Source organism: Chrysochloris asiatica, unplaced genomic scaffold, assembly GCF_000296735.1.
Source record: "Chrysochloris asiatica unplaced genomic scaffold, ChrAsi1.0 scaffold00149, whole genome shotgun sequence".
Taxonomy (NCBI): Eukaryota; Metazoa; Chordata; class Mammalia; order Afrosoricida; family Chrysochloridae; genus Chrysochloris; species Chrysochloris asiatica.
The window spans coordinates 717,566-730,927 of NW_006408667.1; the positions used below are offsets into that span (position 1 = coordinate 717,566).

At 35.0% G+C, this 13,362-nt stretch overlaps 1 protein-coding gene across 1 annotated transcript in view; it reads left to right on the forward strand.

Moving 5' to 3' along the window:
- TMTC3 (transmembrane and tetratricopeptide repeat containing 3) overlaps positions 1-13,362 on the forward strand; it is a 55,242-nt gene that overhangs the window by 16,315 nt on the left and 25,565 nt on the right. Inside the window, exons 4-7 of the mRNA XM_006870705.1 lie at positions 2,087-2,202; positions 2,744-2,916; positions 8,327-8,579; positions 11,780-11,928. Of these exons, the coding sequence (XP_006870767.1) occupies positions 2,087-2,202; positions 2,744-2,916; positions 8,327-8,579; positions 11,780-11,928 (691 nt within the window). The remainder of the gene's footprint in view (positions 1-2,086; positions 2,203-2,743; positions 2,917-8,326; positions 8,580-11,779; positions 11,929-13,362) is intronic.

Here is a 13,362-nt window from a genome sequence, read left to right on the forward strand (position 1 = left end):
GCTCTAGCTGTTCCAGGTTGGTCTGCTTGTCCTTTCTAGTGGGAATGTCCCACTTCAGAAGGTTCTGGATGGGGCTCAGGATTCCACCTAAGGTCCTATACACTTCAAAGGCTCCGCAAGAGGCCTGTTTCACTGGACAAGTTCTAGAACCCCTTTTAGGTATTCCAATCAGTTAATAGGCTGAAGACAGCTTTACAAGCTTTCTCTAATCATATTTTCCAACATTCCTTTCTATCCCACTCAAGTGTCTATTTTACAATAGTAGGCAAGGGAAACCAATATTCATAAGACCATCAAACATCTTAGTATTATTTCCCCTCTTCAGACTGTGCTCAATCCCTGTATCACAGAACCCTGTCGTTCCAAAGTTGAGCATGCATCACTGTTTACCTTAGTCCCATTTAGCCCATGCAGACAAACCTGTCTCAGTGTTCCCCTGTCTACCTTCATCCAACCCCTTCCCCTTCTTGTGCATTGTCCTTCCCAACACCAGAACTAGTATGTGTCTGACCCCTACCCTGTGCTCTACCTTCGCCTCCTTCCAACTCCCCCAAATCCACCCACCCCACCACCACCAGTAATCAACAAAGATTTTTTTTTTTTTTTACCCTTTTAATATGGGTATCTTTTCTTAAGCTTTTACAATAATCTTGATCAGCAACTGAGCTGCTTAATAACTGCACTTCCAAAGTACCTCAACTAAAATAACCTATCGCATTTTAATTCCTGATACTTTATTTTTTAATAATTCTTGTTATAGTCTATCATTCTTTATTTCCTTAAGTTCTTAACTTATTTTAAATTCTTGGTCTGTATATTAAAGTAATTCTGCTTTGATTTTATGTGTTAGTAGGTTTTCTCCCCATCATTTATTATGGCTGTTCTTCTTTGGTATCTAGTTATTTTGGCATGTCACCTCAAGCCACATGTTCTAAACTTACTCCCCACTGTGTCTGCTAAGGAAAAAAGATGAGAAGAGTTTAAACCCAGAAATTAGCATTGTCGTATGGCTCTAGCATCTGTTGTTTTAATATTGATCATTTAGGCTCAACTAGAATAAGAATTTTTTTTTTGAGGATGGAATATTTAGTGTTTCCAACAGTGTCTTTTTGGTAGATATTTTCCCTTTCAGTAATCCATCTGTTGAGTACTGTAAAAAAAAAAAAAAGATAAATGAGCTTCTATACTATGCCCAGTAACAGAAGAAAAGCCACTAAGATCATGATTTTTTTTATTTAATCTTGGATTTCTCAAGTCAATTACTTCTTTCTGTTTTCCCATTGGTTTTCCTAATGGATGAAAAATTAGGTCACACAATAAACTGGAGGTCATACTTATCATTAAGAAAGTTGAAGCTTAAAAAAGTTGCCTATAGTAACAAAGAAAGTTAGTAATTACTGTCACAGTTGTTTAAAAAAAATTATTGCTAAGTAGAAGAGATTTAAGAATGGTCAGCCACTGTATCTAGCCATTTTAAATTTCAAATTGTTAATACAGTACAGGTGTAATAAACGATATAAATATCTAATCTGCACAAGGTTAGGCATCTTTTTGTATTGATGGTTGATGGTTAGTGGTTGTGTGCTATGGAGTCGGTTCTGACTCATAGCGACCCTATACAGGATTTCCAAGGCTGTAAATCTTTACAGGATCAGAAAGCATCATCTTTCTCCCTCGGAGCAACTGGTAGTTTCAAACTGCTGACCTTGAGGTTAGCAGCCTGATTCTTAACCAGTATGCTACCAGCGATAATTATGACTGAAACCTGTAATTTTCTTTTTTTTTGCAAATTACCCAGTCCTGCTTTTTTGTACAAATTAGTATTTTGTTACATAATCCTCTCTAAAATAAAAGTTTTTTTTTTAATTTAGATTATACATCTTGATTTTTTTCCTTTTCTCTATTTAAAACAAAAATTACTTACAAAATTAAATTAATTTTGAATTGTAAAGTGTAAGTTTAATGGGAAATCACAGAAATGTGACTATTGAATCACAACATGTTTAGTAATGTCTAATAAAATATCTTTTTTGTATTATTTTAAAATTGTTTTTGTGAAGTTTTTATTTCTGTTCTTAACTTGCAGTGTGGACTCCAATTGCACTGACAGTATTTTTAGTGGCTGTTGCAACCTTGTGTAAAGAACAAGGAATAACTGTTGTGGGAATTTGCTGTGTATATGAAGTGTTTATTGCCCAGGGGGTAAGGAGAAATACAAATTTTTCTTTTGCTATCTTGGTATATTCTAAATGAGTCAGATTGCATGTATTTTCTAAATCTATCTATAGAACATTTTTATCTATGTAAGTTAGTCAGTTTGCCAATTCATTAGAAAGTCATACCAAAAATGTTCATAAAACAAAGCATTTTTGTGTTGTACCTGCTAAAACTTATCTTTGTTTTGTTTTGTTTTAAAGTTTCAATTATGGAAACATTAGGCAACTTGAAAAAGTGCAAATAATAGTGTACAGGATAATTCATTATTGGATAAGATTATTGATCTTAATTTTTATTACCAGTTTCACAGATTGTTCCAGATTGATTTTATCAATATAAAAGTCAGTTTATCTTTTATCTTTAATAATGTACAGGTGTCCCCCCCAGTCTCTAAAGATAGAATATTCCTATGAAACCTTTTCAAAAAGTAGAGGATGCCTGTATTTGGAAAGTATGATACTGTAACAACATGATTGTTGTTGTTGAATGCATTTTTTGCTTAAAACTTTTTTCTTTTCTTTTCTAGTATACTTTGCCATTATTATGTTCTACTGCTGGACAGTTTGTCCGTGGAAAGACTAGTATTCCATTTTCTATGCTGCAGACACTAATAAAACTCATTGTCCTGATGTTTAGCACACTGTTACTTGTGGTGATTAGAGTCCAAGTTATTCAGTCCCAGCTTCCAGTATTCACTAGGTAAGCAATTTTTATTCTTTTTTGTTTTGTTTTGTTGTATTTTGTTTTTATGACTTAGGGTTTTAAGTAATTGTAAATGTTCCAGAGAATCTTTAATTCAAAAATTCTGCTGATGGCTAATTATTTTAGTTTTTGTATGTCTAAAAATGAATTTATTTCACTTTTATTTTTTAATGATCGTTTCACTGAGTATAGAAATCTATGAGGAGCTCTGGTGGCTGTATGTGCAAAGAATTGAGCAGCTAACCATAAGGTAGAAGAAGGTTTAAACCCACTAGCTACTCTGAGGGAGAAAGATGAGCCCTTCTGTCCATGTAAAGATTTATAGACTTAGAGACCCTAAGGGGCAGTTCTATTCTGTCTTATGTCATTAAGTGTCGTCAAGTAAGTTTCTACTCATAGTAATCCTGTATAGGGTTTCTGAGGAGCGGCTAGTGAGTTTGAACCACTGACCAAGCGATCCAAACGGAACTTGCAGTTCAGAGCTTATACTGTAAAGTCACAATCAACTTGATGGCAGTGGGTTTGGTTTTTGTTTTGTTTTGTTTTTAGGTTTTTAGAATTCTACATTCATGGTTTTTGCTTTTCATTCACTACTTTAAGTATGTTGCTCTGCTGATTCTGGCTTACATTGTTTTCAACAAGAAGTCTCATCTTTTGCTTCCATAATGTATCATTTTATTATGCCTTATGATATTTTCTATTTTTCACTGGTTTTAAGCAATCTATACTCAAGCAGCTTTTTTCTTGTTCTTGTGCTTGAATTATTTTTACTTCTTATAATCTATATGTTTATACTTTTATATAAATTTTAGAAATTGTTCAGCTGTTACTTCTTCTTGTAGTTTTTCTGTCTCCATCTGTAGGATAAGCACCGGATTATTAACCACATAATTGACAGTTTAAATTCACCAGCTGCTCCACAGGAGAAAGAGGAGGTGTTCTACTCCCTGAAAATGTACAGCCTCAGAAACCCTATGTAGAATGTCTATGAGTCGGAATCGACTCGATGATACATAACAACAGGCCTCTTAAAGTTGACCCACTGATGCACTGTTCATTTTTTCACCCTCTTTAGTTTAGACTGTTTATATTACTATGCTTTCAAGTTTAGTAATTTTTTTTCGGTAATATCTAATCTGCCCCCTTAATTCCAACAAGTTGTTTTACATCTGGATAACTTGCATCTTTTGAAGTTCAGGTCAGATATTTTTATATCTTCCATGTCTCTGTTCAAGTTTTTTGTTTCTTGAGCATATACAATAGTGTTAACAGTGTAATATTCTTCCCTACAAATTCTGTCATCAAGGAAGGCTATAGGATAAGCACTGAATTGCTAACCAGCAGGTTAGCAGATGCAGCTCACCAACTGCTTGGTGGGAGAAAAATGAGGCGATTACCTTCTGTAAAGAGTCCTGGTGTGGCGTAGGGTAAGCACTGGACCTCAGAGTCAATTTGAACCTCAAGGTCAGTGGTTCAAACTAACCAGCTGCAACTCATAAACCCTGTACAGGGTTGTTATGAGTCAGAACCAACTCAATGGCACTTTAACAATTTTATCATTTATGTCATCCATATAAATTGAGAAAAGATTGAAGTTGTCAGAGACTTAATTTGCTCAGATCAACTATCAACAGTTGAAGCAGCAGTCAAGAAATCAAACGATATATCTCATTAGGCAAATCTGCTGCACGAGACCCGCTCTTTAAAGTGTTGAAGACCAAACATGTCAATTTGAGGACTGAGGTGTGCCTGATACAAGCCATGGTATTTTCAATAACTTCCTGTGCATGTGAAAGAAAGTTGGATAGTGAATAAGGAAGAATTGATACATTTGAGTTGTGGTGTTAGAGGAGAATATTAAAAGTGCATGGGCTGCCAAAAGAACAAACAGATCTGTATGTTGGAAGAAGTACAGTCCGAGTGCTCGTTGAAAGCCAGGATGGCCAGACATCATCTCTCATACTTGAGACATATTATCAGGAGGTACCAGTCCGTGTAGAAGGATATCATGTTTGAGAAAGTGAAAGGTCAGAGAAAAAGAGGAAGACCCCCAATGAGATTTATTGGCAAAGTGGCAGTAGCAGTGGTGTGAGACATAGCCATGATTGTGAGGTTGACCCAGAACTGAGCAGTGTTTTCTTCTCTTGGCCATAGGGTCGGTGTGGGTTGGTACCAATTTGGTGGCACCTAGCAACAGCAACAACATCATCTGTGTCATTTTTTAATCAGTTCAGATTTAATAGTTTTTTGCCTCCTTGATTGTGTTTTTCTGCTTCTTTGCATACCTGATATATTTTGGTTAGGCACCAGATGTGAAGTATAGCATTGTATATTCCTTTCAATGTTTTGAGCTTTGTGTGGCAGTCATTTAAGTTACTTGGAAACAGCTTTATGTAAAGCTGTTATGCTTTACAGAACTGTGGCAGTATTTAAAGCTGTAAGTGACTAGCATCACTTATAGGGACTCTTTTTTTCAAAGAAGGCCAGAATGTAGTTCAAGTTGCTATCTGTGGTAATGCATTGCTGGCTCTGGTTAGAATAACTTTTATTCAAAGAATTCTCTATTATTTTGTGCTTACATATGTGTATGTGACATATTCAAATAACCTTTAATTGTTGTTAGGTGCTGTCGAGTCAGTTCTGATTCATAGCAACCCTGTGCACAACAGAACCAAACACTGCCCTGTCCTATGCCATCCTCACAATTGTTGTTTGAACCCATTGTTGTTGCCACTGTGTTGATCCTATAGTAGCAATATTTTTCTTTCAGGAGTTACTTTTATGTTACTGAATTTTTACCTCTGAATCCAGTTCTAAACTGAACAAATCATGTTCACCAGATCACACCTTCTAGAAGTGAGGACATAAACCTCTGACACAGACCTGTGTGGATACCTTTCAGGTTTGGAATTAGCCAGACTCTACAGTATAGGACGTAGACTAGAGATACACTCATGTATGGCTTAATGTCCACAATGTGTCTGTGAAAGAGAATGTTACGTGATCGGAATGTTGTATAAACGCTATATTATATATTGACAGTCCCAAGATTATGAATGAGTTCTGTTCCTAAGTTTGTCTTTAAATCTAATTTGTTTGTAAGTCAGAACAATTAGCTAAGGTTCTTATATAACATCAGTTAGTTAAATGTTTTTCTCAGTATGTACATAGTATATAGTGTATCTTTCTATGCATAGAAACCACTAAATAAATACTTCCAGATACAATGAAACATCTTAAACATAATGTTTTGATGTGCATTGCAAAATAGCCCTTACTTGTTATTATGAACCATTGCATATACCTCAAGTTTTTAACATAATAGGCTTTAAGGGGTTGGAACCGTGGATGTATATGCTATCCAACTTTGCTGAAAACATTATGTGGCACATGACTGGGTGTGCATTTCTTTCTTCAATCTTCAGTTTCAGTGTTTTGGGTCTGATTATCACTTCTCGTAAATAATTTTGAATCTGTTACTTTCATCTTAATTTCTAGGGTAGTTTATGGCATGAGTGTATTTGTATTATGTATGTGTGGCTGGGTTATTTGAATCTATGTTGTTTTTCTGAAGTCTAACTTGTAACTTTCTTACTCTGCTCTCAGCTTCTTTCTTATAGAAGGCAATAAGAGTATTTACCATTTTTTTGCACTTACTATATACTAGAAATGGTATATATTGTGTATGGTACATATTTTCTTTTTCTAAAATATAATCACTTAAATGTGTGTGTGCATGTGTGAAAGGCATGATGATCTTGTGGAAAACCAATTGTGGGCTTGTTCAGCAACAGCTAACAGTGTACCCACACCACAGACCCACACTTACAATATGTATGTGTAATTTTATTCTGTTAGATTGCCCTGTGACTGTTATAATATGGCTTGACTTGTAAGCATTATAATAAATATGTGTAATGATCAGTATATGAACATAGTCATCTGAAAGTCTTTCTTAACATTTAAATTATTGAATCAGGTATCTTAAATAAACTTCATTATAAAAATTGAACTCTACTGAGTAGTGGATTGCAGGAAAAAAGATAGCATTGCATCTCTTTTTCAATACTGCTTGTAATATTGTGAATTTAATTCTAGACTCAAGATTCATTTTTTTAGATAGATTCAAATATGAAAACCTTCAAAATGACTTTCAGATAACTTTTTATCCTTACTCAGATTTGGTGTTTTAAAGCAGGCAAAGTTAAATAGGTAGTACAGGTTGATCTTTGAGTTATTCACTTTAAAATAAAAAATTAGGTTTTTAAATTACTCAGTGAATCTAGCCAAAGTCCTGTTATAACATTGAAGGATGAGTACTGGAGTGCTAATTGCAAGGTCAGTGGTTCAAACCCACCAATGACTCCTTGGAAACACTACCTAGGGTCGATATGAGTTGGAACCAACTCAGCAACACTTAACAACAATAATCTAGCGAGTATAATTTAAAATGTAGATTAGAAAAACAACAAAAAAAATGAAATGACTTGACATAATTTATAGAAAACAGACTAAATTAATGAAACATGCACTTCTGGGTAAGCACTAAACTGCTAGCCACAACGTTAGCAGTTCAAACCCACCAGTTCCTTCTGAGAAACCCTATATGGGATCACTATGAGCCACAACTGACTCAGCAGCATTTAACAACATGCAGTTTTATATATCATGGCCTGGAGAACTGTAAACTAGGTTTTAAACTGGAAAATGGGTTCTAACCTGGAAACTAGGGGACAAAATGAAGCACAAATAAAATGTTGCATGTTGTTGTAAACACCATCAGTTTTCCCTTATCCAGTTAGGTGTAAAAAAAAAAAATGTCTTACATGAAAATATTGGTGCGTATACTCAAAAACATCCATATGACACCATCAGCAAGTTTTTTGTGTAACTTTTTATTAAAACTTAATCATAAAATCATAATTTAATGGAAGCATGAAATGTCATATATTTATTATAGTAAATATGACTATATTGTTCTAGTAGTAATAAGCTAAAGAAATAGATGATATGTTTGCCTCTTCAAGTAATTTTTCATAAATACCACTCCTCTCAGGTTAAGGAACCCTGACAGCATAGTGGATTACAACCTGGGCTGCTAACCACAAGGTCAGCAGTTCAAATCTGCCAGTCACTCCTTGAGAAAGATGAGGCTTTCTCCTCTTGTAAAGATTTACAGCCTTGGAAACCCTATATACAGGGTCACTGTGACTCAGAACAGATTTGTTGGCACACAGCCACCACCACCAGGTAGATTTTGTATAAAGATTAGACAGCTTGAACTCTAGTGTATTTTATGAAAATACTTGTAAAATATTGCTCTTATTGTTCAGTGTTTTGTATGTATTATGTATTGTTTTATGGTTAAAAAAGTTATTTAAAGACGTATTTTCCATCCCTTATACAGGTTTGATAATCCAGCTGCTGTAAGCCCAACTCCTGCAAGGCAGCTAACTTTTAACTACCTTCTTCCAGTGAATGCTTGGCTTCTATTAAATCCTTCAGAGCTCTGCTGTGATTGGACAATGGGAACAATACCACTTATAGAGTCATTTCTAGATATTCGAAATCTTGCCACATTTACTTTCTTTTGTTTTTTGGGAGCTCTGGGAGTATTCAGTCTACGATACTCTGGTGATTCCTCTAAGACTGTTTTAATGGTAAGAGACTTCACTTTTCAGGTGATACTACATTCAATTGATTAAGCACTAGACTGAATTTAATGTATAAAAGCAATTTTAGAAGCCGTGTCTTTCTTTGAAGGAGCCTTGGTGGCGCTGTAGGATAAGAACTAATTGTGAGGTCAGTTCACACCCACCAGCCATTCTATAGGAGAAAGATGAGGTGTTCTTTTCTCAAAGAGATGTACAGCCTCAGAAATCCTACATAGGGTTGCTATGAGTTGCAGTCGACTCTATAGCAGCCAGTTTGGGTTTGATCTTTCTGTTGTTCTGCATCATCTCAATTTATGAATTTGTTTTAGGTTATCCTAAAATTATATATCAAAATACAACTTGCAGGCATAATTTGATACATATATTCAGAATATAAGATAGATATTATTAGTTTTCCTAATTTGATAGCAACTCTAAAATTATCTGGATCGTTTTCTTAGATTTCTTGCCTTCATGCAATAAATAATACACTTACTGAAGAAACAGACCATACTGTTGTTTTTATTTACCTGGCTCCAAGTGGAGTGTCATGTAAGATGTTGCTGTTAGGTGGCATCGAGTCAGTACTGACTCATAGTGACCTTATGCACAGCAAAATGAAACATTGCCCAATCCAGGGCCAACTACACAATTGTTGCCACGCTTGAGCCCATTGATGCTGCCACTTTGCCAATCCATCTCCCTGGGGGTCTTTCTCTTTTTCTCTGACCCTCCACCTTACCAGACATGATATCCTTCTCCAGAGACTGGTCCTTCCTGACACACAGCCAGAAATATGTAGTTCTTCAGGTCTCATTTGCAAAGTTTTCATTACTCCCTCAGGTGGCTCTTAAAAATCTCTGCAAACTCTTGATTATTTGAAAAGACATTTTTGTTGTTGCTTTTCTGAAATCTCTGTGTTGTTAAAACTTTCATTGCTAGAACAATAGCAGATAAATGGTAGACTGCTTCCTGGGCTGGGTCTATAAAAAGAGTAGTTAAAAAAAAAAAGGATAGAGGAATTTAAAGTTTTGGCAAATAACATAATGGATAAGACATAATAAAATCTGAATAAGAAATAAAATAAAGGCTGTAATAGCCAATTAAATAAACAGAGATTAGTGCAAATTATATAAAAAGAAATTGTGACCTTGATCATAACTGCTTTAAATATAGTCCTAATCATGCTATTTTTTTTTTTATGGTGGTATTTTCTAAAGTTCTCTGGAAGGGGTAAGTAGAACAAAGGAATACCCACATACCAGGTACTATATGTTAAACACTTTAAAATATGTCGTTTACCTTTTTAAAGAGAGTTCCCATTTACTGGAAGAAAGAAATTGTATTGTACATTAGTCATAGTTAATTAATTTGACATGCATTGAGAGCATGTTAGAATATCTTAGTAAATTGTTACAAAGCATTCCTTATTGCAGATTCCGTAAATTTTTTTCAAAGACATTGTCTTTCTTTGTGTAGTGTATAAATCAGGAGTCCTGGTGTGGAACTGTGGGATAAACCACTGGACTGCAAGGTCAGTTTGAACCACAAGGTCAGTGGTTTCAAACTCACCCGCCATTCCCTAGAAAGCCTGTCAGGGTCACTATGTGTCATAACTGACAGGACAACCCTTAACAACACAGCAGTCTCCAATTCATTTCTGAGTCATTGAACCCTTTTAACTCCTTAAATGAAATTGGTTTAGGATTGTTGTTGTTTGCCATTTAGTTGATTCCAACTCATAGCAACCCTGTATAGTCAATGGCACACAACAATATAGGCTTTTTAAGAGCAGTTAGTATGTTTCTATAACCAACGTTGTGGTCAGCAGTCCAGTGTTTCTCCTACAGCACCACATCAGAGTTCTGGTTAAGGATAGCCAGTTATTAATTAATATTGGTTAGGATAGTCAATAGAGAATATTTAAAAAAAAACACAACCAATAATAAACTATATGTTTCATAACTAGCTATTTATTTTATCCAACGTCTCTCAGAAATTAAAAGCAAATTATATCCACTTTTAGCATTTTGCCTTTTTACAAAACTTCTACCTTTACAGTTGTGACAGTCGCAATTAGTCATGATAACAATTACTCACTATTGAATCGTAAGAATCTTATCCCCATCTCCTTTCACCAGACACATCTAGACAAGATGAAAACTATTCACTGGGGAGTCTGCCTTACTCTGCATACTCTGAAAATAAACTCCCTCTTGAAAACTTATAAGCCAGTCAGTCACTTCATGCCTTTATAGCCCCTCATTTTAGGTAGCCAATGTTTAAGTCACCCATCCCTATCTACCCTGTGTACAGAGGGGATAGGGTTGATCCTTGATATGAAGACTCCCTCCCTCTCAGTTGTTATTTTAAACTACTACAAAAGTATAGGTCAAATTCATCAAATTGTAGCAATTTACGCTTGCTTCCTTTATCAAAATTTTTTTTGTTGTTTTTATCTTCCTCTAGTTGAGTTTTGATCATCAAAGCTAGGTTGAATGGGGCACTTTGCGTTTTTGATTTAAAACTAATAAACACTAAAATTCAGACATAAATAGCCATGATAATGTGCTTTTCCTCAGATTTAGCATTGCTTCATTATAAATCAAATTATAAAACAATCATGGAGAAACAATTATAATGTGCATGTATCTCTACATCTATAATTTACTGAAAGTGTATCATCAAGGGTAAAAAACTTAAACCTATTAGAAGAGCCTCAAATTATTGAGCTAAACAATCATTATATGTATTCAGTTAGATTCTATAGACCAAATCAGATTAACAAAATGTGGGTGCAGATATTGATAGAAAGATGTCCATTTAAAGACTACCAAACTTATTTCCTTCCACAGCTTTTTTGTGTGCTACCTTTTGTAATGACTTTCATAAAGCCATATGGAAACTGCAGAAAAATGAAACCACCTATCTCTCCCACCACACTCTACTCAACTGAATTTGATAATTTATTGCAGTGGCCACAGGGAACCCATACATCATACTCAAAGTTCTGGGGTTTATTAGGCAAGTTATAACAGGTTACAATGCAGGATCAGAAAATGCCCAGGGCACAGTTCTTTCAGTCTGGACAGCGTCTCCTCAGCTGGTGTATTATTCAAATTAAATGCCAAGAAATATAAGCAAATATCTGGATCTGAGTGTTAATTGTGCACATGTTTTTCAATGTATTGTCTTTTCCCTCCTAGGCACTTTGTTTAATGGCACTACCATTTATTCCTGCATCGAATCTTTTTTTCCCAGTTGGATTTGTTGTTGCTGAGCGAGTACTATATGTTCCTAGCATGGGGTTCTGTATCTTGGTAGCCCTTGGATGGCAGAAAATGTCAAACAAAAGGTGAATTAAAATGTTAGTTCACTTAATGTCTACTAACTATGGGATTAGATATGATGCACTATAGTACTTTAATTCTGTCTGTTTAGTGTTTTATAGGTCAGTATGTTATTTTTCGTCTTGATGGTATCCTTGTTTGTCTGGAATTAAGTTAGGAAAGCTCCATGTGATCTACCTCTTCATGTGTTCTGCTCTATATTTGGAAATTTATTTTACAGACAGAAAAACTGAGACAGAAACTTTGAATTAGACCCAAATGAAAAAAAGAATAGTGTGTGAGTGTATACATACATACATATATAATTGACGTCCTGGTGTGGCGCTATAGGTTAAGCACTAGACCACAAGGTCTGCTTAAAACACAAGGTTGGTGGTTCACACTTACCAGCCACTCCTTGGAAACCCTATACAGGGTTGCTGTGAGTCAGAACTGAATCGATGGCATATAAAAACAGCAACATATATAGTAATATATATGAGCTTCACTGGTTTTACTTTTGTAAAGAATCCAGCCTAAGACAAATATTTTTTCAGCATAAAGCTACATTTGAGTACTCTTGTATGCAGTGAGCTAAGAAGTACTCTTTTTACTTAAAATAAGCTGGAGTTGAGTTAATTTATGTAAAATTAAATTTCTTTTTAATGTTAAAAATGTTAAAGTTAATACCATGTAAAATGTACATAGTAAGCAGTCCACAATTTATTGCTAGTGTCATCATTATAATCATGATGTCATAGCTTCATTAAAATAACTGGTAAGGAAGACAGTCATACCATATGTATGCTCCCAGGCAATAACAGTGATGGATATTATCTCATTGTAAATATATGCCAAAGCACTAAAATTTTCAAGTCAAGCAATGGATTAAGAGTTAAGCAATAGTAATAATAATACAATGTGTTGCTGATAAGTCAATTTCAACTTATTGCAACCCTGTATAGGATTTCCAAGGAGCAGCTGGTGATCTTGTGGTTTAAACCGACCTTGTGGTCGAGTGCTTATCCTACAGCACCACACAAGGACTGTAATAATATTAAATTTTAGTTTGTAACTTGAAAAAGGTATGTCTCTCACTTTATATCACCTTCAACCCTCTCTGAATTCTGGCTTCTCTGTATATCATACCACTGATAAATGTAACAAATTGCCTCTAGTAGCTAAATTAAAGATTGCTTTTATTTAAAATGTATTTACTTGCCTTCTGTAAAAATTCTCTTTTACTTCTCTCCCACATCTCTTCCTTTTTGGTCAGTCTCTTGATTCTTCTTGCCATCCATATCTGCTTTTCAAATAGTGCCATTTCTGGGGGGGTTTTAAAGCCACTTTTCTCAGACTTCACATTTTTCCAGATGATGGTATCCACATCCTTTTTGTCCACTACCAACTACTGGCCATTTTTCCTTAGTTCCTACCCATATATCTAATTAAGACTGTCT